At 52.3% G+C, this 23,652-nt stretch overlaps 1 protein-coding gene across 1 annotated transcript in view; it reads left to right on the top strand.

Annotated features, from left to right (window-relative positions):
• The window catches only part of SARDH (sarcosine dehydrogenase), an 80,175-nt gene that overhangs the window by 42,978 nt on the left and 13,545 nt on the right, over positions 1-23,652 (top strand). Inside the window, 9 exon segments of the mRNA XM_032232839.1 lie at positions 1,596-1,682; positions 2,737-2,827; positions 3,687-3,828; positions 5,087-5,170; positions 5,833-5,946; positions 6,271-6,409; positions 7,411-7,524; positions 10,487-10,634; positions 12,090-12,183. Coding sequence (XP_032088730.1) covers positions 1,596-1,682; positions 2,737-2,827; positions 3,687-3,828; positions 5,087-5,170; positions 5,833-5,946; positions 6,271-6,409; positions 7,411-7,524; positions 10,487-10,634; positions 12,090-12,183 — 1,013 coding nt within the window.

The following is a 23,652-nucleotide window of genomic DNA, read 5'->3' as shown; positions in this document are numbered from 1 at the left end:
TCTAATCCCTCCCAGGACATCTAGCTTTGGTATGTCCCATTGGTTACTCCTCCCACACCTTCACTTCAGAAACTGGCAGTTGGACTTACCTGAACTGCATGTTTCGAAGAAAGGTGTGGGAGGAGTCACTCTCCCCCCCCCCCCGGTATAGGGGCGCCCAGCGCCAAGGGGGCCTGAGTTAGCTCAAAGGTCAAGCAGTAGCAGACAGGAAGGATGTGTGTTGTGCTGTTTTTTGTCCTTCCTTTCAGGTGCTCTGCTACGATCCATCGATTAATCTGGAGAGGTCAGAGGAGGAACGTAGGTGTGGCCTCAAAAGATTACCTCAGTCTCCTAGGCAAGAGGGCTGGGTTAATACCCATTGGTTACTCCTCCCACACCTTTCTTCGAAACATGCAGTTCAGATAAGTCCACTGCCATTTTCCCATGGTGGGAAGTGGTCGCCAAGAGGAGGGAAGGTCTGGGAAGGCCCCCCCACACAGCTGGGTTTCTGTTCCGTCTCCCCGCTGCCTGCTTCTTCCAAGTTGCTGCTTTCGGTAACTGACAGCTGCCCTTCCAGATGTCAACAAATTCTCTGGCAAGGTGAGGGAAGAAAGTCTCCTGCGCTGAATGGAGCTGAGCTTCAGCCAGAGAAGTTTGATGTAGTCAGAATATTTATAGCTCACCTTTTCTCATAGTTCAATCCCCAAACTAATAAGTCTTTACCGGCAGAAACTGAATCAGCTTTTTTAAGCCTCTTACTTTCCTCTATTAGTCATAATTAAATAAATATTCAGCTGAAGGGGAAAAATGCAAAATGGTACTTTCTTTGAATTAAGTAGGGGTTAAATAAGAAGAAGAAGACTTTTTTGGGGAGACAGTTTTTAAAAATATGAAGTCAAGTATTTTCAGCTCAATTAGGGAAGGCTTTTGCCAAGGACTCTCAAGGAGACGTATTTTTTTTAAGCTCTAAAATAATAAGACTTTCCCTGAGGAAGAGGCAGAGACCAGGGGGAGGCCCAGGACATTTGGGGTGCTTTTGTCCGCAGCCCCATGGCCAGCGGGAGCTGCAAGTGACTAGTGCTTTTCTCTCTTCTGTACCTCCCCACCTCTCCCTCCCTCCCTCCCTCCTTCTTTCTCTGCTCTCTTTTCAGTCTTTTCTCCCTCCCCCTCCATTCTCCCCCCCGTCTCCTTCAACTCCCCTCTCTCTTCTCACTTCTCTCTCTTTCTCTAATGTCTCTCTCATTTCTCTCTCTCTCTCTCTCTCTCTCTCACACACACACACACACACACACACACACACACACACACAAACACACACACAAACACACACCTTCCCCCACCCCCACCCCACTATTTCCTCTTCTGCACTTTAGTTGTGCACTGGTCTATGGTGTTCCAAGCATGATCTTTCCACAGAGAAATCCATATCCATATCTGTATGTGTTATCTCTGTGTGTGTGTGTGTGAGAGAGAGAGAATTTTCATTCCCAGGAATTAGAGAATTCTGACTCTTGATGCGCATACCATATCTAAAGTTGCAGCATTAGCACTCAGGATTAAAGCCGGAATTGCTGCACCACATTTAATCCCGCCCCCTCTCTTTCTCCCTGCCCTAGAATCCTTCACTGCAGACCATAAACCTCTCTTAGGGGAAGCGCCAGAAGTCCGCGGCTTTTTCCTGGGATGTGGCTTCAACAGTGCCGGTAAGGAGGAAGCCCTAAAGTAACCCTGGCAGCTTTCCCAGCAGGTAGGACGGTTGGGGAAATGCGCCCCTGCCTGGCTCTGGGAAAGTGCTCAGCCCAAGTCCGTAAGAAGAGAGGCTGCCAGTGGTTGCCCAGGACACTCTGGTTGGGGAAACAGGAGACTGAGAGGGGAACAAGGTTCCAAAGGAGCCCCAAAAGCACAAGCCCAGCGTCATCCGGGGGTGGGGGTGGCTGTTGGGCCCTAGTGAGATTGGCTGGGTGTGTTTGGAGAGGAGGCGGAAGAGTCTTTTGCTGGTGGTTTTCACACCCTAGAAGAGCCTAGTAGGCGAGAGAGAGAGAGAGAGCTCCATAAATACAGCAGCAGAGAAACACCCCCCCCTTAAATAAATGTGCTTGGCATAGTGGCTCAATGGTTCCCCATTGGGCACCCCACCCCACTCCACAGAGGCCAGAGCTGCTCCTGATGCAAAAATGTCACCCAACCCGGCACCCTCACCTTGCCAGAGAATTTGGGAGAGCCCCCTGACACCACCACCCATTCCCAAAGGCCTTGCTGTGCAGAAGCAGCACCCGCCCTTGGCCATTTGGCCTGCCTCTCCAAGCTGCTCCTACCCTCATTGCTTCCTGCCCCAGACTCGAGGGGGTGAAGGGCTGAGTTGGAGATGGGTTTTCCCTGGCATTGAGGAGTGTTTCTTGGTGTTTATCCATCAGGTGGGGCCTCCTCCGCTTTCCTCAGCCCTTATTGAGCTTTGTGTTAATTTTATCTCCTGCAGCTTCTCATTCTTCAGGTGGCCACGTGGCCTTGAGTGAAAAGCTGCTGCCTGTAAAGGTCACATTTAAATACATTTGCAAGCTGGAACGGTCTTCCGAGCCAATAAGCGAGTGAGAACCCTGCAAGATTTGTCAGAAAATAGCTTTCTTCCACATGGAGGAAAGCAGAAATTTGGTTGTCTAGGGCAGCCAGAGTTGTCCAGCAAAAGAAGCAGTCTTGAATTGAACAGCAAAGAATTGGCAGGAGGTGCGCCCTCTGACCTCTGGCCCTCCCTTTCCACAGGAATGATGCTCGGAGGAGGCTGTGGGAAGGAACTGGCCCACTGGATTGTCCATGGACATCCGGAGATGGACATGTTCAGCTATGACATTAGGTGAGCAGCAGCTCCTCGCTGTTCTCCTGCCAAGCAAATTCATGGTTGGTCTCTAATCCGGTGGAGGGATAAATGCTGTTGCTGCACTGGGGCTGTGGGGGGCTCTTCCTTACAGTTTGTGTGCAGCCCCCCTCCTCCCAGGCCTTGAGTGGACCACTTCCCCTGCTGCCCCAGCAGGTGGTGGGAGAGAAAACCAAGCCCTTGATGTGTGGGGTGGAAATGGGCACTTTAGCCACACATCCCAGTCACAGGGTGCTGCCCTGAGGTGCTGATTGCCTGCAGTCTGTCCTTCTGAACACGGGACCTGCTGGTCTTCGGGGAGATGGGTTGGCAGGATGAACCCCAAGTGGCTCTTGCTCCACTCCTGCTCAGAGATGCAGTGCCCCAAGAGGGTGGTGGGAGCTGAGGAAAATTCGGATCGGCTTTTCCAAAGGCCACCAGATTTCATAGAGCAGCCCCCCTTCTCTCCAGCCTCTCCAAAACCGCTGGGGATAAAGGAGGGATGGGGCTCGGGGCTCAGTGGAGTCTTCCTTGAACTTTCCCAGTTCCCTTTGTGGTGGTACCAAAAGCTGTTAGTTCTTCCAGCTCAGCAGGGGCAGCTGGTGTTCATTAAGCCATTCAAATCTGTTCCTGCCAGATCCCCCCCTAAGGTCTGCCTTCCTTCCGGCCCGTGATAAGCTCCCCCCACTCTCCCCAGAGTTTCAGCTGTCAGAGGGTCCTGTGTGATGGATCTGTGGATGTCATCCTTGGTCCACAAGGGCCACCTGGGTCCAGCTGCTTTCCTTGGGGGCTCCCAGGTGCTGGTTGTCCCACGCCTCCCCCCTCCAACTGTGATAATGAAGTCCACCTGGCTTTTCAGGAGGTTTCACAGGTTCCTTACCGGCAACAGCCGCTGGATCCGAGAGAGGAGCCATGAGTCCTATGCCAAGAACTACTCCATCGTGTTCCCCTATGATGAGCCCCTGGCCGGGCGGAACTTGAGGAAGGACCCTCTGTATGAGGTGAGGCCAGAGTTGCTGGGTGCATCACATGCCTCAGGCAGAGATATAGTGGCCAGTTGGCCTGATATCACTGCTAACCACAGAGCCCTGAGGCACTCTTACCACGCCTAGAGACACTCTTGTCTGGCAGCCCAGGCCCTTAGGCCCCTTCCCCTCTCTGGCCCTGGCCTTTGATCTGGAGAGCCTGGGTTAATTGAAGCCAAGGGGCATTGGGGGTGAGGGTGGGGCTCCGTTTCTGGGCTGCCAGAGCAAAATGTGGGGCAGCAGAAGAATGTGGAGCTCTTCTGGACAGGATCAGCTGAGCCACAGCGAGGAGACCAGCCCTCCATAAGCATTTCTACCCCTCCCAATCAAACAATCCTTCCCTTCCCCCCTTCATAGTTGCTCCTAGCTTTTTGCAGAAGGGGGAAATCCCATTGCCAAGGCAACCAGACCTGGCACTACCCCAGGTGCCCACAACTTACTGCTTGTGGGAGGTTGGCAAATGAAGGACTTTGCATTTGGGTCCCCTCCATGATGCCCCTTTGCATCCCGGTTCATTTTCTTTACCCCAAAGCAACCTGTTCCTGCCCCTCTGTTTCTCTTGCACATCCCTCAGGGCACAAACTTTGCAGGAGACGCGCCAGAGTCCAGTCTCCTTTGTCTATGGCTCAGTTCTGGGCAGAGGAACTGGGCATTTCTGCTTTCACCAGCCTAGGAGGGCCAAGCAGAGGGAGCCATTTTGGTTCTGTCTCTGGGAGACAAGGCGGGCTCATCTTCCCCAGCCAGGCGCCTGGGACACTCTAGGTGCAGCTCTCGGGTCTCCCAGGGAATGGAACAGCAGAGAGATGGGGAATGGCAAGGAGTGGGCATGGAGAGACCCACATGGCCTGATCCTCCTGCTGCAGCCTGAGCCCCACGGGCAATTGAAGCCTGGGAGCTGTCTGGGTGCGAGAGGCAACCTGGCAGTTTCTCCCCAGATAATCCTCCACTGCAAAGGGGGGAGCCAGTGACTGAGGCCAAGGATGCCCCCAACAAGGGCTGGAGGAGTGGAGGAGCTTAGCCCCAAGTCCTAGAGAGTCCTCCTTCAGAGAAGGGGTCCCTGGCTCTGTCTTGGGACAGACCTCCAACCGGCTGCAACCAAAGTGTGGGATGGAGCAGAGGGTTGAAGCCAGGGCCGGGGAGAGGGGCTGTTTGTGGGGCAGGAGATTGAGGCTTCGGGTGAGGAGTGGGGAGGGGCTTCCCCAGGCACTCACCCCGCTTTCTCCTCTGCCCGCAGGAGCTGCTGCTTCAGGGCTGCGTCTTCCAGGAGCGACACGGCTGGGAGAGGCCAGGCTGGTTCAACCCGGTGGGCACAGCGCCGGTAAGCCTCCGGTGGGGAGGGGGGAAAGGTCTCTTCCAAGGCTGGAGTGGGAGGGTCCTTTGGGGTCTTTGGAAGCCCCCGTTCACCTCTCCCCGTGAATGGCCCAAGGACGGAGAAAGCAGCTCTGCTCTGGCCCAGCAGCGGGGAGAGCTAGAGGCTGAGCAAGGCAGGTGGCCCATCAAGGGAGCCGCCCGGAGGGCCTGCTCAATCCTCCTGGGCCAAGGTTGTCCTCTTCTGGGCTGGGCCTTGTTGGGCCATTTCGGAGAAACCCGCCCAGTGGTTGGCAGCCCTGCTTCCTGCATCTGCTGTGGGGCCTTAGAGGAAGGAAGGGCTGAGGTGACCTTCCCTCATCACAGCCACAGGTGGCACCTTTGCCAATCTCTATGCTGAGCCAGGCCTGATCAGAACTTGGATGGGAGACCCCATGGAAACCCCAGGAGTGCAGGCTAGAGCGGAAGCCATGTGGTCAGGCTGGATGTGGCCACCTGTCCACTCCAAGTGCACCCTCCCTCCTTCCATGGCTCAGTCAGGCTCAGCTCCCCCTCCCCAACACTTGACTTCCCTGCAGCCCCAGCCCCACCCGCAGCACGATATGCCCAGCTCTGAGCACCTGCCTCTGCAGGGGGGAAAGGCTGAGGCCCGCTGTCCATGTGCCAATCCAGGTGGCAGATTACAACTATTACGGGGCTTATGGCCACCCGCCCTGTGAGGAGGATGCCTACCGCCGGCTGCTCTCCGAGGAGTACACCTTCGACTTCCCTCCTCATCACAGCACTGTGAGTAGAAGGAGGGCTCAGGGATTCACCAGGTGGGCAGACTCAGGACATGCCGCCCTCCTCTCCCTCCCAGGGTGCCCAGTCAGGGCCCTGGTTGGCTGCTGCCAGAGAGAGGGTCCCCTCAGGCCCCTGCAGACCCTCCCTCACCCAGCGGTTTTCCCGCAGAGCCGGACGTGGCTGGAAGGGGGTGAATGGCTCCCCGCGAGGAGCTGGGGGTTCGGGGAGGGGTGCAGAACAGAGGCGCCTCGAGGAAGATGGGCAGAGGGTATCACAAAGGGACTTTGCTCGGACCCTCGCCCACCCTGGCGGTGCCTGCATTTTCAGATCCGGAACGAATGCTTGAGCTGCCGAAATGCTCTGGCAGTCTTTGACATGTCTTACTTTGGCAAATTCTACCTGCTGGGTCCGGATGCCAGGAAGGCTGCCGATTGGCTCTTCACGGCCGATGTTCGCAAGCCCCCAGGTAGGGCCTCTTTCCCCAGTGCCTTGGGCTCGATCTTCCATGGAGGAGGGCTGGTGGTTCTTCTCCTGTGCTCCCCCCTCCCCCAATTCCTGTGTGGGTCTCCCTGCCAGCTCTCTGCATCCTCTGCTTGAGCTCAGCCAGGCAGGGGATGCCAGGGCCGCCCATACCAGCGCCAGCAGGGCCAGTTTTCGAAGGGGTCCTGGACACAGGCCAAGGATTGTCTCGAGTCAGCTAGACTAGCCTGCCCCAGCTCAGTTTGGCCCCTAAGGAATGGGCCGTCTCCACCAATGCTGCTCCAATGCTGCTCCTTCAGTACCCCTGGGAAGGGCTGCAGACTCACCCCCAAGTCCCTGATGAGGGGAGGGGGTATTGGCAGCCTTTGCAAATCCTTTTACAGTCGGAGGAAGGAGCAACCGGGGAGCTTCTGTGCCCTCAAGTGGACTCAAACCCTGCCATTTCCAGTCCCAGGGTGACCCTTTCGCCATGACACGCATAGGACTCAACCACCTGGGTTGCAGCTATTCAGGAGGGGCATCTTCATAGGTGTTTCCAGCAGGCTGGCACAGTTTTGAAGATGGCAGATCCTGGCTGAACAAGTTTGGCATGTCGAGGGGGCTTCTAAACGGAGCCGGTGTGTCTTGCCTGCAGGAGGGGGCGGCTTTTACAGCCTGGCCCTTCCTTGGTTCTTCCTGGGAGGCCGGGAGGATGAGGTGGCCTCAGAGCCTGGTGCCAGAGACCCAAAAGGGCACACCGCTTGCCACCTAACTGCACCCCCCAATGGCCCAGCCGGCCCAGAGGGACCTTGAGATCCCCACAGTTGCTGCTGGCAGGAAGAGCGGGCAAGTCTTTAATCCAGGCATGAGTCCCACTTCAATGCTGCCAGGAAGTCATTGGGGAAGGTTGCAGCCTGATGGGATGCAAGGGCAGGAAAAGGGCTGGGGGGATCCGGGCAGTTTCCTCCACCACCCAAGCAGGAAGGGGGCCCAATTCTCTTTCCACAGGAACCACCGTTTACACCTGCATGCTGAACAAAAACGGGGGAGTGGAAAGCGATTTGACCGTGAGTCCGATCGACCCTGGGCCCCAAGACTCAGCACTGGCTCCTGCCTTTGAAGGTGACGCACCCCTGCATCCCCCCTGAACTGTGTTTGCTGGGCTGACGGAGTCTGTAGAACAGATGCCCCAGTTGGGAAGGAAGCAGCTGGTTCCTTCCTCTGGTGACCTTTCTGGGATGGGCCCCTTCCTCAGGGCCTCTCCCCAAACAGGCAGCTGGGGTGCTAAGAGGGCCAGCCCCTGCTTAGCTAGGGGTGCTAAGAGGGCCAGCCCCTGCTCCTCTCTGGCCCAGGTCAAGGAGGAAGGCTCCCTTTGTGCTTTCTGCCCCCTAAGGCTTGGCATCTCTGGGGTCAAGATCCTCGCTGGTCTGATAACAACTGCATTTACCTTTCCAAAAACAGCCCCCCCCCCCAAGATGCTCCCATCTCTACGCACACCTGGAATCAGAGAAACCAAGTAGCAGGAAAGGAAAAAGCAGTGAAGAGAAGCCACACAATTACTGTCTTTTTTCAGCTGGGCAAAAAGGCCCCCTGCTCTTTTGAAAGGCCTTTGTTGTGGACCTTTGAGTGTTGCGGTGGCCTAGAATTGGACTTCTCGCCTCAAATTGGCAGGCTGTGAGTTCGATCCTAGGTAGAGGCTGATCTTTGTCTGGGCACCATGAGAATATATCTGTTGCAAAAACTCCACATTGGCGACAGGAAGGGCATCCGGCCAGTAAGCACTCGGCTCCAGTCAATTGCCCTGACTCCAACCCGTAAGGGATTACGGGGTCATTAAATGATGAACAACAACTACCAACAACTTGTTGTGGATCTTTAAAGCTGCTGAAAATGCTTTCTGATGCACTGAGCTTATGATGGAGCTTGGAGAGATGGAAGGGAATAGAGGGCCCTGGCAGGAGGGAGCCTGGTGAATTGAAGGACTCCAGAGAGGGGCTCCAACAGGCTGTCAAGGTTCGGTTACAGTTTCTGCTGCCCCACAAAGGGACCCCTGAGCTTGCCTACCTCACAGGAGAGAACAGGCAGACGAGGGACGCTACTGGTGGGGAGAAGAACGGCGTCCTCTCGTCCTTTTCCCCGGAGCCCCCAATTTGCCCTGACAGAGACTTCCAGCTGTTTTCTTCTGTTTTGTTTTTGCAGCTTCTGCCTGTTCTGCTCCTAGCAGGTTCTGCAAGGTTTGAACCAGGGAATCTGACAATCTCCGCCTGAGATTGACATGTGGAAGAAAGGGAGCTGATTAGCGCTCCAGAGCCAGATCCCGCCAAGCCATTATTATTTTGGGTGCAGGAGCTGCCAGCCCAGAGAGGCTTCCGCTTGACAGGCAATTAGAGCAGCACCTATGTTTTTCAAGTTTTATTAGGGCCAATTATCAGGTGAAGCACAAGAGAAGAGATGCTGCTGAGACCCTCCTCCCAGCACTTGAGAGGGTGGGTGTGGCAAGTGAGAAGCAGCATTTGGGCCTGAGGCTGGCCATGCTGAGGAAGAGGAAGAGGAGAGGGCTGGGCCATGAACTGCCTTCAGGGCCCCAGCCTGTGCTTCCCCCTTGTGCCCATACTGAAAGAGCTCCTCAAGGGAGGGGCCACATAACATCTGGCTTCCACTTCTGGTTTTGGACATATTGCCCTGTTTTGTGGCAACACTGAGTCACTTTGGGTTGATTGGAAAAGCTGAAGGGCTTGAGGGGGATGCTCAGTTATTTATTTTTCAATTCAATTGATATAACAATAGCACTTAGACTTCTATACCGCTGTGCAGTGCTTTCCAGCCCTCTCTAAGCACTATTGCCCCTAAGAATTGAACTGCTGACAGTCAGCGGAGTTAGCCTGCAATGCTGCATTCTAACCACTGCAACACCACAGCTGCTGATGGATGGATGGATAGATGATAGGCCGACAGATAGACATAGCAATAGCCCTTAGACTTATATGCCACTTTACAGTGCTTCCCAGTCCCCTCTAAGCGCTTTACAGAGTCACCCTCTAGCCCGCAACAATCTGGGTCCTCATTTTACCCTCACTCAGAAGGATGGAAGGGCGAGTCAACGTGGAGCCTGGTGAGATTCGAACTGCCAAATTGCAGACAGCCAGCAATCAGCAGAAGTAACCTGCAGTACTGTACTCTGACCACTGCGCCACCACAGTGATAATATAGTCACCAAAGACAATCCTGGGTGGCAAGAATCAGTAACATTACTACATAGAAAACAGTATAGAAACTGTAGAAATAATTATCACAAAAGCAAAAACGCAAACCTCAGGATAAAAATGGCCCCTCAACAAGGTCACCTGGCAGCCCCAGGCCAGAACCTGATGGAGACACTGAAAAGAGCCGGTCTGGTTTTGGAGGAGCCGTGCCTGATGGCCTCTGTAGCTCTGCCTGATCCAGCAGGTGGGCGAATGCAACCAGGCAGAGGGAGCCCGGTCCCCTGCGGTGCAAAGCTTTGAAGGCCAGACCAGCAGCTTGAATTTGACCAGAAGCAAACCGCTTGCCAAGGCCACTTGCGAAGCAGAGGTATAATGTGTGCTGCTTGCTCCCCTGCATTCTCCATTCTCTCCCAGCTGAAGTTTCTGGATCTTTTCAAGGGCAGCCCCACGGAGATGCGTATTGCAGTAGTCCAATTTCTGGCAGGTGGAAGGTCAGCAGGGTGAACTCTTGGTCAAAGGAAGGTGACTTTATTTATGACACATCATTAAATGCAGAATTTGGATTGTCTGTCTGGTTGGGAAAGAGTGTGTTTGCTTTTGGCAGCTCTGCAGAGGGTCTGCCTCCCCCCCCCCAATCTAAAAGTGGACAGCCAGGATTTAAGGATGTTGTGCAGTTGTCAGCAGAACATCACTTGTAAACTGCCAAGTCTCCTGAGTTGTGGTGGGGATGAATTCAGCCGATCAATCAATCAGCCAGCAACAGAGCAGGAGCAGCAACCTGGAGGGCTCTGTGAGCCCCGCTTCCCTTGGCCTAAGTGGCACCGCAGCCCACAGCTTCCAGGGCCTGCTGCACTTGCCAACGTGACTCTCATCCTTTTTAGGGGATGGCTACTATCTGGCTATTGGGGGTGCTGCTGCCCAGTACAACTGGTCACATATCAGGACGGTGCTGCAGGAGAAACACTTTCAGTGCCAGTTGATCGACCGGTCGGAAGAGCTGGGCATGATCAGCATTCAAGGCCCTGCCAGGTGAGTCTCGGAGTTTGGTCCAATGCGGAAGGGACCACAGTCCCTCTGTCATAGCGTTCAGTAAGACCAATGCCCAGGGGTGCCAAGGGGGCAGCCTTTCCTCCTCCTCCTGGCCCACCTGGCAGAATGCATAGGCTGGCCATTCCAGGGTGAGCATTGCTTGCTACAGAGATCACCCAAGGTAGCAGCTTCCTTCTGCCAGTTGACCTCCAGTCCCTCCCAGATAGGCCCGGGTGTGGTGAGCAGGGAATCCAGTCCCGGCCTCAGCTCCTTCTGAGTCCAGATTGGCTCCTCCTGGGCTGGTGGACTCTTTGCTTCCTGGCTTTGAGGGCTGCCTTGGAGGGCTCCCTTTGGCACCTTTGCTTGACAACCTGAGGAGATTTGCACAGCTGCCTCCCAGACCATTGGTGCAACGCTCCTTGTGCAAAAGGGAAGAGACTCACCAACTTGCCAGGTTTGTGTCTTTGCACATGGGACGTTGGGGGTTCACATATCTGAGTCCAGGGAACACAAACAGCAAATCACCAGTTTCTCTTCTTTTCCCTGCTGGCCTTTTCATAATATCAAATATTTTGCTTTCACAGCCATCTTAAACTTAAGTGAAATGTCAGCCTCTCCCCAAAGCAATCAGAGCTCACAGTCAATCCATGTTTTCATCTTGTGCTGTTTGCTACACATTGATTAGAAGTTTGGGAGGCTTTGAAATGTAATGTGTGATTGTCAAATCAGCTTTGTCTTCCAGTGCTGCCCCCCTCCCCCAACTATAGATATTCTGGGTAAATTTTGTCAGGTGAAGGTGTGGAGAGGGAGAGCCGAGATTTTGAGAAAGCTGCTCAAAGAGACGGAGCATTTGGCCTGAGACTTTCCTCCTAAAACTCACCTCATGCAGGATCTGACAGCTGCCTGGGGAGAAAAAAATAAGAAAGGTGTTAGTCCCTTGGAAGTTAATAGGTTGATCAAAGTTTGTAGCAATGCATGTATGAAGGCAGAAAGGACACCACTTTAAAGGCAAATATTGGAAGACCTTATGCAGTGATTTCTCCATCTGGAAATTAAGGAAGTCGGTCTGCAGTTGTTTCTGATAACTGTGCCCAACCTGATATAAAGCGTGTTAGCAATCTAACCTTCTACCAAACCTGAAATGGGGAGAGAACTGAGCTCCCTCTGCTTAAGGCTGCTGTTGGTCCATGCAAGAACCCCACTTCTGCCTTATCCCAGATCTGAGGGCTGTGGCTGGGGTCCCAGGACGTCTGAATGGTCTATGCTGGCTGAGCCGAGCCGAGGCTTTGCCGGGATTAAGGAGTTGGTGCTGCAGCTGCCTTGGCGACTCTTGGTGCTCTGGCTGAGGGGGCCTCTGGCATGGGGCAGCTGTGATGCTCTGAGGGAGCCAGGCCCTCTTGGGAGGCTCAGAGCTGGCAGTGAGGGTCATTCATTGGGGTCTTCTTCTCTGTTCAGCCGAACCGTCCTGCAGGAAGTTCTCGATGTGGACCTGAGCAATGAGGCCTTCCCATTCTCCACCCACCAGCTGGCCAAGGCTGCTGGCTGCCTGGTAAGACCTCCACTTGTCTTCCCAGGGCTAGGGCAGGGCCTGGAGGGGGCAGGGGATGCTTTCTTTGGGACTCCGTCTGGGGTGGGGTGGGGGAGCAGGGGGTGAAAGCAAGAAAGTGCCACTTTTCTTTTTTATCCTCTGCTGGAGCATCAAGGATTTTGCAAAACTTGGACCCCTTTTTGCTGAGCTTTGGCCTGGCATTAAGGCACACATTCCAAAGGAATACAAACCAGAGCAAAATTACTGGTTGGCAGGAGCAGTAGAAAAGTACAGGGATAAGTGTGTGTGTGTTTGTGTGTGTGTGTGTGTGTGTGTGTGTGTAAAAAATTCATTGCATGGTATTGGATGATTCTACCTAGTACATAAAAGGATGGGAAATGAACCAGGAGAAGAGGGCCAGGGGCCAGGGTACTCTTACATTTAGCACCCCTGCAAGGGGGGACTGCCAGCAGGGCACAAGTTGAGTTTGAGTTTGAGTTTGAGTTTATTAACATTTATAGGCCGCCCTTTTCCCTGAGGGGACTCAGGGCGGCTCACATAAAATCAGGAAGGGGAATACAAACAATAACGTAGACACACATAAGTAAAAATAATAGGCAACATTCATTCATCATTCGGGAGGGGCGGCTATCTTTGTCCCCAGGCCTGACGGGCTAGCCAGGTCTTAAGGGCTATGCGGAAGGCCTGGACGGTGGTGAGAGTACGAATCTCCACGGGGAGCTCGTTCCAAAGGGTCGGAGCTACTACTGAAAAGGCCCTCCTCCTTGTAGTTGCCAGCCGGCACTGGCTGGCAGATGGAATTCGGAGGAGGCCCAATCTATGAGATCTAATTGGTCGCAGGGAGGTAATTGGCAGAAGGCGGTCTCTCAAGTACGCAGATCCACTACCATGAAGGGCTTTATGGGTGACTAATAGCACCTTGAAGCGCACCCGGAGATCGACAGGTGGCCAGCGCAGCTCGCGGAGGATAGGTGTTATGTGGGTGAACCGAGGTGCACCCACAATCACTCGCGCGGCCGCGTTCTGGACTAGCTGAAGTCGCCGGATGCTCTTCAAGGGCAGCCCCATGTAGAGCACATTGCAGTATTCCAGCCTAGAGGTCACAAGGGCCCGAGTGACTGTTGTGAGAGCCTCCCGATTCAGGTAGGGTCGCAACTGGCGCACCAGGCGAACCTGGGCAAATGCCCCCCTGGTCACAGCCGTCAGGTGGTGGTCAAAGGATAGCTGTGGATCCAGGAGGACTCCCAAGTTGCGAACCCTCTCTGAGGGGTGTAAAATTTGACCCCCCAGCCTGAGTGATGGAATATTGGTCGAATCTTTGGGAGGGAAGCACAACAGCCACTCGGTCTTTTCTGGGTTGAGTACAAGCTTGTTAGCCCTCATCCAGTCCATAACGGCCTCAAGGCCTCGGTTCATCACGTCTGCCGCTTCATTGAGTTGGCACGGGGCGGACAGATACAACTGGGTATTGTCCGCATATTGATGGTATCTTATCCCGTGCCTGCGGATGATCTCTCCCAGCGATTTCATGTAGATGTTGAATAGTAGGGGGGATAAGACCGAACCCTGAGGCACCCCATATGTTAGGGGCCTAGGGGTCGATCTCTGCCCCCCCACTAACACCGACTGCGACCTGTCCGAGAGGTAGGAGGAGAACCACCGCAACACGGTGCCTCCCACTCCCACCTCCCGCAGTCGTCGCAGAAGGATACCATGGTCGATGGTATCGAAAGCCGCTGAGAGGTCAAGGAGAACCAGGATGGAGGGATGTCCTCCCTCTCTGGCTCTCCAAAGATCATCGGTCAATGCGACCAAAGCGGTTTCTGTGCTGTAACCGGGTCTGAAGCCTGACTGGAAGGGGTCAAGATAGCTTGCTTCCTCCAAGGACCGCTGGAGCTGGAAGGCCACCACCTTCTCAACAACCTTCCCAAGAAAGGGAAGGTTGGAGACTGGGCGATAGTTATTAAGAACAGCTGGATCCAGAGATGGCTTCTTCAGGAGGGGTCTCACCACCGCCGCTTTGAACGCGGCGGGGAAGTTCCCCTCCCGAAGAGAGGCGGTAACAACCGCCTGGATCCAGCCTCGTGTCACCTCACTGCTGTTAGTAACCAGCCATGAGGGACACGGGTCCAGTACACAGGTGGAGGCACTTACAGCCCTCATGGCCTTGTCCACATCCCCGGGGGAAACATCCTGAAACTCAACCCAGAGGTGGTCTACTTCATCCTCTTGTGCCTCGGCTGGAACTGCAGAGATAGAGTCCAAGTCCGACTGAAACCGAGCAATTTTGTCTGCTAAGAATTGGGCATAATCCTCAGCTCTGCCCTGCAAGGGTTCCCCCGCTTCCCTCTTATTTAGTAGGGAGCGGGTTATCCTAAACAGGGCGGCTGGGCGGGACTCAGCGGACGCAACCAAGGTGGCTATATAAGATCTTTTCACTGCCCTAAGTGCCCTGGTGTATTCCTTGGTGCTGGTGGTTACCATTGCTCGGTTCGATTCGGACTTATCGGACCTCCATCGGTGCTCTAGGCATCTCCTCCGGCGCTTCATCTCCCGGAGTTCCTCGGTGAACCAAGGAGGTCTCCGGGATCCGCTGCCTCGGAGGGGCCGTAGTGGCGCAATCCGGTCGAGGGCCTCCGATGCTGCCGAGTGCCAAGCAGCAACCAGAGTCTCTACCGGACTGTGGGCGAGAGTATCAGGAATGACCCCAAGCTCCGTCTGGAACCTTAACGGCTCCATAAGTCGCCTGGGGCGGAACCACCTGGTCGGTTCCTCCTCCCTACAGTGGGGGTTTGGTCTCCGGAAGTCAAGCCTCAGTAGGCAGTGGTCTGACCACGACAGGGGTATGATGTCGTTACCCCTCAGACCAAGATCACAAATCCACTGCTCCGAGAGGAATACGAGGTCGAGCATGTGACCCGCTGAATGGGTTGGGCCCCGGATTACTTGGGTCAAGCCCATGGCTGTCATGGAAGCCATGAACTCCTGCGCCCCATCAGAGTTTTCACCGAGCGACGGCAAATTAAAGTCCCCCAGGACCATCAACCTAGGGAACTCAATTGCCAGCTCGGCTACCGACTCGAGGAGCGAGGGGAGGGCTGCTGCAACGCTGTTGGGAGGCAGGTACGTTAACAGCAGACCCACTTGACCCTTGAGGTCCAACTTTATCAGCAGAGACTCACACCCGACAAGCTCCGGAGCAGGGACCCTACGAGGAGCTAACGACTCCCGGATAACAATGGCCACACCCCCACCCCTTCCCTGGGCTCTCGGCTGGTGCAGCACCTGAAATCCTTCTGGGCACAGCTCTACAAGGGGGACTCCTCCCTCTGGGCCCAGCCAGGTTTCAATAATACATGCCAGGTCTGCCCTCTCGTCTAAAATTAAGTCCCGGACGAGAGGAGCTTTATGTACCACAGACCTGGCATTTAGCGACAGCAGCCTGAGTCCAGGGTCCTGACTACTTGCGCCATCTGGTCTTGGAGTGGGACTCATAGGGCCGGAAGGAGGGATCTCTGTAATGTAGCGAACCCTCCTTCCCCGGTAATGGCCTGCCCTAAAGTCCCCGCCATATCTGCCCCTCCCTGTTACGACCGTAATACTCCGACCCTCTCCCGTGTCTCTGGTACCCTCAACCACCCCCATGGCCCCCGCATCTCCCGGCAGGTCCTCCGAATCATACATACCCATGCACTCCCCCAAACAGTCCCCACGTAAGAGTTAAAACACTGAAAATTACAACAATATAATAGTAAAAAGTGGGACATTCATTCATCTCATACGTATCCCATGCATATCCCATACAAAGAAAGAAGAAAAAGATGAAAGAAAAGAAAGAAACTAAAATAAATTGCGTGGTTGATTAAAATTTAAGATGCGAGTTCAGATGACAGAATTGGCTCTTAGTATTCAAGGTTGAAGTGGCTGGAGACCAATTACAGTTCAGGTGGAATATATGGGGGAGTGTCTTATAACCCCTCTCTTCTTCTGTAAATTTGTTGGTCAAAAGGTCCTGCGGGGGTTCAGTGCAAACACACAATGCTGCCATCATCTGTCCACCCACAGCCCAGGCCCAGAGTTTTCTTTCTGGGGGTAAAACCACTCCAAGGAATTCCCAAAGGCACACCACTAAATTCCCTACCCACGTCCTCTTTGTCCTCCACTTTCCTTTTCTGCAATAGTTGTAAATACAGGGTGGCATACACAACTCTCGGCGAAAACGGAGATCAAAGAGCTCCATGGCCGAGCAGTAACAGCCAGAGTGGCAGGGGATGTGAGTGGTGGGAGCAGTTCAGGGAGGCGGCGTTGTCTGGGAAGGCGAGCCAAGAACAGTCACAGATGGTTGCAGTAACAGTAATGGGAGTCGGAGGCAAAGAAGTCAGCCACGGGGATCATAAGCCAGATTGTAAAAGCCGGTCTGAGGTAGCAATACTTAGATGGTAGTTAGAGTCAGAAGCCGTGCTGGGGGAGGGGGGGCACTAGGATCAAGCACGGCAACGATGAAAAAGCCAGTCACATGGATCCATAGTGCAGGGTAGTAAATTCCCAACCCTGCCCACAGCCGTCAGAGTACCGCCCCCAAGCACAGTGTCCCTTCGCGGCCAAACTCCGATAGTGCTACCCCCAAAAGCAGTCAGGTTTGATGATAGCCGCTCGTAAAAAGGGGGGGGCGCCGCCCGCCCACACAGCACAATTGCTCAAGCCGCAAGATCGTTCAAGCCACAGCAGCACTTTCCAAGCCCCTTCAAGCACTTTCCGAGGCAACAAGCAAAGCCCCGTCTCACTCAACTAACGCCAGCCCAAATTCAGCCAGGTCTATCCCCAGCTCGTTGCCAGCTGGGAGCTGCCGTCCGTGGGAGGAGGGAGGGACGCTGCCCAACAACGCCGAGGGCCGCTCGAGACTGCCCGAAAACGTCAAAGCCCGTCCCCAAGCTGCCAGGGCAGTGTTTCCCAAGATAGTCACCCCTCCGAGATCGTTTCAATTTCTCCTCACGAATTCCGCTCTGCCAGAGTCTGGCGTTCAGCGGGGGCTCAGTTTTGAGGCGATTTCAGCTCTCTTCCAGCCGAAGCGAAAAACTCAGGCAGCCATCTTCCCCGCGCAGCCGCATTGGAAGGTGGGGCGGAAGCCCATTGTCCAGGGTAAATGGCTGGGAGGGGCAGCAGAGGAGGAAAGTGGGAAGTAAATGGGCAGAGGCGGAAGCCTGGAGGAGAAGGAGCCGGGGGGGCAAGGGTAGAAGCCAGAAGGTCCCATTCCGACCATCAAAGTGGTTGAGTGGGGCAGAGCAGGCTAAGGGGTCCGACTCATACAGCGGGACACACGCTTGACCTCGTGTTTCTCTCGGGGCAGTGGAGACGTGATCTGGAATTGAAGAGCATTGAGATCTTGCCCCTGTCATGGTCAGATCACTTCCTACTGAGGCTGGACTTTCGGAAACTACTCCCCCACTGCAGGGAGGTGGAGCCGATTAAATGGTTCCGCCCCAGCACCTGATCGGGATTTCAAACGGAGCTTGGGGAGATACCTGACTCCCTTGCCTGCAGTCTGACAGAGTCCTTGGTTGCTGCCTGGAATATAGCGGCGGCTGGGGCTCTTGACCAGATTGCGCCTTTGCGGCCTCTCCGCAGCAGTGAATCCAGGAGGGCTCCTTGGTTTACTGAGGAACTCTGGGAGATGAAGCGCCAAAAGAGACGCCTAGAGCGACGCTGGAGGGTTAGTAACTCCGAATCTGACCAAACACTGCTAAGAGCCTTTATTAGGACTTATCTCATGGCGATACGGGCGGCAAAATGTGCACATTTTTCCGCTCTTATTGAGTCCACAGAATCTCGCCCAGCCGCCCTGTTTAGGATTACTCGCTCCCTCCTGAAAGGGAGGGATGCGGAGGAACCCTTGCAGGGAAGAGCTGAGGAATTTGTTCAGTTTCTATCGGACAAAGTCGCCCAGATTCAGACGGACCTGGACTCCACTTGGGCAGTTCCTGCCGAGATGCCGGGGGTGGGCCTTGATCGGATTTCTTGGAGCGAGTTCCAGCCTGTTACTCCTGAAGAAGTGGACAAGGCCATCGGAGCGGTAAGTGCCTCCACCTGCTTACTGGACCCGTGTCCCTCCTGGCTGGTCTCGGCCAGCAGGGAGGTTACATGAGGCTGGTTCCAGAGAATTATTAACACCTCTTTACAGGAGGGATCTTTCCCGCAGCCCTTAAAGGATGCAGTGGTGAGACCCCTCCTTAAGAAACCTTCTCTGGATCCAGCTATCCTTAAAATCTACCGTCTAGTCTCCAACCTCCCCCCGCTGGGTGAGATCATTCGCCGGCACGGGATTAAACACCACCAATATGTGGACGATACTCAACTATATCTGTCTGCCCCGTGCCAACTCAGCGAAGCAGTGGAAGTAATGTGCCAGTGCCTGGAGGCTGTTAGGGTCTGGATGGGAGTAAACAAGCTGGCACTCAACCCAGACAAGACCAAGTGGCTATTGATGTTTCCTTCCAAGGATAGTCCAGATTCTCCATCTATTAGCCTGGGGGGTGAAAGTTTACACCCCTCAGAGAGGGCCCGCAACTTGGGTGTCCTCCTGGATCCGCAGCTGACGTTAGAACATCATTTGTCGGCTGTGACCAGGGGGGCTTTTGCCAAGGTCCGCCTGGTGCACCAGTTGCGGCCCTATCTGGACCGGGAGTCACTCATGCCCTCGTCACCTCAAGGCTCGATTAGTGCTACACACTCTACTTGGGGCTGCCCCTGAAGAATGTTCGGAGACTACAGTTGGTCCAGAATGCAGTCGCGTGAGCAATTTCAGGTGTACCTCGGTACACCCATGTTACACCTATCCTCCGCGAGCTGCACTGGCTCCCTATTGGTCTCCGGACGCGCTACAAGGTGCTGGTGATTACCTTTAAAGCCCTACATGGCCTTGGACCTGGATATCTGAGAGACCACCTCCTGCTGCATACCTCCCAACGGCCGATAAGAACTCACAGGCTAGGCCTCCTCCGGGTGCTGTCGACCGGACAATGCCGGCTGGCGACCACTCGGGGGAGAGCCTTTTCTGTAGCTGCTCCGACTCTGTGGAACGATCTGCCCGCAGAGATCCGGACCGTCCCCACTCTCACGGCCTTCCAAAAAGCCACCAAAACCTGGCTGTTCCGGCAGGCCTGGGGCTGTTGATCTATAAATTAGGTCCAGCCCCCAGCTAAGCCGAATGTATGTTGTGTTTTTTAAACTGTTTTTCGTTTTTTATCCCCTATTTGTTATTTTTATTTTATCTCATATTTGTAAGTCACCCAGAGTCCTACGGGATTGGGCGGCATATAAGATCATTAAATTACGAATTACGAATTAATTCTCCCTGGGTCGTTTTTGGAAGAGCCAGATGAAGGGAGGGGGAAATCTTTGGGCCCCCTTTGACAACTGACTTTGCCTGGAAAGCACTTCAGAAGGCCAGATCTTAAACGTCACAGCCACTTTAGGTTCAGCAACCAGAGCCCCCCCCCCCCCCCCCGTCTGAAATAGCACCTGGGCTGCCTGGGGGTGACAAAAACTCCGTGGAGCTTTCAATGCATGGAGCCTCCTCAGAGTCCCCGAGACTCCGGGGCCAGTGCTGGTGGAGGAAGAGGCGGAGGACCAGTTGTGGCCAGGAGGCTCACCAAGCTGAGCTCTGCTGCAGGAATGGAGCTTTGAGCTGACTGATGGCATTAACGAGGACAGATTTAGTCCTATGCATCAGGCAGAGCCCAGATGAGCCTCAGGGAATTAGGCAAAATCATTTGAATGTGCAAAGCTGGGACAAGCAACCCATCGGGACCTCTCTCTCCCCAGCTCAAGGGCAGCTGAGAGGACCTCAAGGCGGGCAATGAAACAGTTCCTCCCTGCCCCCCCCCCTGAGGCTTCTGGCTACCGTTGCACTCAGTCTTTTTGGAAGAACTGTGACCCAGCCCTCCCATGGCTCCACAGTGGGCAAGGTAGGGAGGAGGCCAGTCTCCCTGGTGGTTATCGCTAAGGGGACCCAGTGGACAGGTCAGCTGAGGTGTGGCCATAGGTCAATGGCCACATCTTTTTTAAAAAAAAAAAAATTAAAAAAGATTTTATTGGTAGAAAGAAAATACAACATCCATAACTTGTAAAAAACAATACAACTACATTTCAAGATATTCCCATACTATCAAATCATTATAAACATCAAAGGTTAGGTATCTTATTCCTTCCCTCCCTCTTCTCTTCCCTCATTTCTTCTTTTCCATACCCTTTTCTTCCCTCCCCCCTTACTTCCTTCTCCCCTGCCTTCCCTCCTTTCTTTTCTCCTTTCCTCCTTTCCTTCCCCCTCCTTTCCCTCCCTCGATCCCCCCCTCCTTCACACATACCTTCCCTCCTTCCCTTCCTCTTTCCCTCCTCCTTTCTTTTCTCTTAACCTCCCTCCTTTCCTCCCTCCTTCCTTCCTTCCTTTCAACACTCCTTCTCTCTTTCTTTCCCTCCCTCTTTCCCTCTTTACTACCCTCTCTTCTTCCCTCCCTCCTTCCTCCCCCAGTTTCTTCTCTTTCTTCTCTCCTTCTTTCTTCCCACCTTCTTTCCCTTCTCTTCTTTCTCTTCCTCCTCTTTATCCTTCCCCCCTTCTTCTGCCTTTCCTATTCCTCTCCTTTCTCCTCTCCATCCTGACTTCCCTACTATCCTCCTTCCCTCCCTTCTAACCTTTGTTACATTTGCATATTTTCCTCTGCTGAGGACAACCTGGTTCTCTTTTCCTTTCCTTGCTTGAAGAGGCAAGGATTATAAGTCCTCTCACCTCATCTAAAATGAAGTTTAATAGCTAATTTCATGCAGGTAATTATAGCGGATTTCCTATCAGCTTTTTAAAGTTTTCCCAACATTGTAGTGTAACAAAATTGCTCGACGGTGGGTTCTCGCCCCTGATACATTTCTCCTTTCGCTTATCTCTCAGTTGTTGTATATTGTTCATTTGAGTTATTGGTTTAATCGTATTAGGTTAGTCAGCTATCTCTTTTTGTGTCTAAGTCTTCACTGACTCATCAAGCCATTTGTACAGCTTCTCCCAGACTGTATAAAAGTCTGTGTCTTCTTTGTCATTAATTCGCATCGTCAATCTGTTCATTTCTGCTAGTTCTAAAATTTTATTCATCACCATACTGTTGTTGGGGGCATTTTCACTCTTCCAGCACTGTGCGTAAACAATCCTTGACGCTGTCAGAATATGGACTAGGAGGTATTGGTCAGATTTGCAAATTTTTTGATCTATTATCCCTAATAAGAAAGTTTCCGGCTTAAGACATAGTTTAATTGACAAGATTCCATTCAGCCATCCTAGTATTTGCTTCCAATATGCTTTGGCTACCGGACACGTCCACCACATATGGTAGTACGTGCCCAGCACTGTTTTACATTTCCAGCATATGGCCGAAACTTTTGAAGACATTTTCGCCAGTCTTGTCGGTGGAAGATGCCAGCGGTAGAACATTTTATATATATTTTCTTTATAGGCCGTCGATTTTGTCAATTTTAGGTTCCATTCCCACTCTTTCCCAGTCGTCTAGGTCTATTGTGTGGCCGATATTTTGGGCCCAGGTTACCATGACTTCTTTTACTCTTTCTGCTTCCGTTTTTCGAATCAGTAAGCAGTTGTATATTTTGAAATTAATTTCTCATCTGGTCCAATTAAAATTTTATCTAATTCCTGGTTCTTGTTCTGGAAGCCGGGTTGTGCTAGATCGAATTTGTGTTTGTTTTGAATTTGAAGATATGGCCACCAATCGATGTTTATTCCCTTATCAGCCAAATTTTCCCTGGGGTTTAGTTTGTTTTGGTCGTCTAGCAACTGTTGGTAGGTAACAATTTTATCCAAGTTTATCAAATTCGGGTATATCAGGGCTTCCGTCGGAGATATCCATTTAGGTAGTTGCGTGTAGTATCTCCTTCTAATTTCGAGCCAGTCCTTAATCAATACCCCCCCTTAAATGGTGACTACTAAAATAATTGTGGATTTTATTTCCCTCGCACCATAAGTAGTTGTGCCACCTGTATTGCAGGTCGTGGCCCTCTATTGTTAAGATTCTTTTATTAGCTAACATTACCCATTCTTTTATCCACATAGTTGTTGCTGCTTGATGATATGTTTTCCATTCCGGTAATCCCATTCCCCCTTGAGTTCTTTTATCCTGCAGGTGCATATATTTTATTCTGGGCTTTTTACCATTCCATATAAAGTTTCGAATCATTTTGTCCAAATCATTATAAAAATTTTCCCCTAGCATAACCGGTGCTGTTTGAAATAGGTAGAGGATTTTTGGCAAAACATTCATTTTAATTACTGCGACTCTTCCCATCAGTGATAGTTGTAGTTTTGACCAGGTTTTTAAGTCCTTTTGAGTATTCTGTAACAACTTATCATAGTTGTCTTCTTTTATGGAAGAGCATTTCGCAGACAGCCAGATCCCTAAATACTTAATTTTTTTAGTTCCATTGTTTTCTCTAGTTCGCCAATCTGGTTTTTGGGGAAATTTTTTATAATCATTTTTGTTTTTTCCTTGTTTATTTTTAAACCGGCCACACACCCAAAGTTCTCAATGTCCTTCATCAAATTCGGTCCTGAAAGTAAGGGGTCTTCCACGATAAAGACCATGTCATCCGCGAAGGCCTGTACTTTATATTGTTCTTTTTTTATGGTCAAGCCCCTAATTTCCTGATTTGATCTTATCCGATTTAAAAGGACCTCTAGTGACATAATAAATAGTAGTGGGGAGAGCGGGCACCCTTGTCTAACACCCTTTCCAATTTGTATCCTCTCCGTTAGTTCCCCGTTGACTATAATATTTACAGATTGCCGTGAATATATAGATTCTATAATCTTAATGAATTTGTCGCCAAATTTCATCATTTTTAGTTGAGTGATTAGAAAGTTCCAATCTAGGTTATCAAAGGCTTTCTGAGCGTCGACAAAGATTAATGCGAGTTGTTTCTCGGATCTTGTTTGATAGAATTCCAGGGTATCAATTATTATTCTTGTATTGTTTCTAATATGTCTTTTTGGGAGAAAGCCGTTTTGATCTGAATGGATACTTTGATTTAATATTATTTTTAGTCTTTCCGCCAATATTGATACAAAAATTTTGTAATCTGCATTTAACAGGGATATGGGTCTATAATTTTGGACCTTGCTACTGTCCGCCTCTTCCTTTGGTATTAGGGTGATGTAAGCTTCCCCCCATGATTTTGGGACCCTACCATTTTGTAGTGCCTCATTACATAGTTCTAATAATTTGTCTTCTATGGTATTTTGAAGTTTTTTATATATTTCCGATGGAAGCCCATCCGGCCCAGGTGTTTTATTGTTTTTTTGTTTTTGAATGGCCTTTTTCAGTTCTTCTTGTGTGATTTCTTTATCGAGCATCTCTCTCATCTCCTCCGACAAGACTGGAAGCTTCTGCTTTATAAGGTATTTTCTAATGTCTTGTTCAT

Source organism: Thamnophis elegans, chromosome 16 (genome assembly GCF_009769535.1).
Source record: "Thamnophis elegans isolate rThaEle1 chromosome 16, rThaEle1.pri, whole genome shotgun sequence".
Lineage (NCBI taxonomy): Eukaryota > Metazoa > Chordata > Lepidosauria > Squamata > Colubridae > Thamnophis > Thamnophis elegans.
This window is presented reverse-complemented; position numbering and strand designations above follow the sequence as displayed.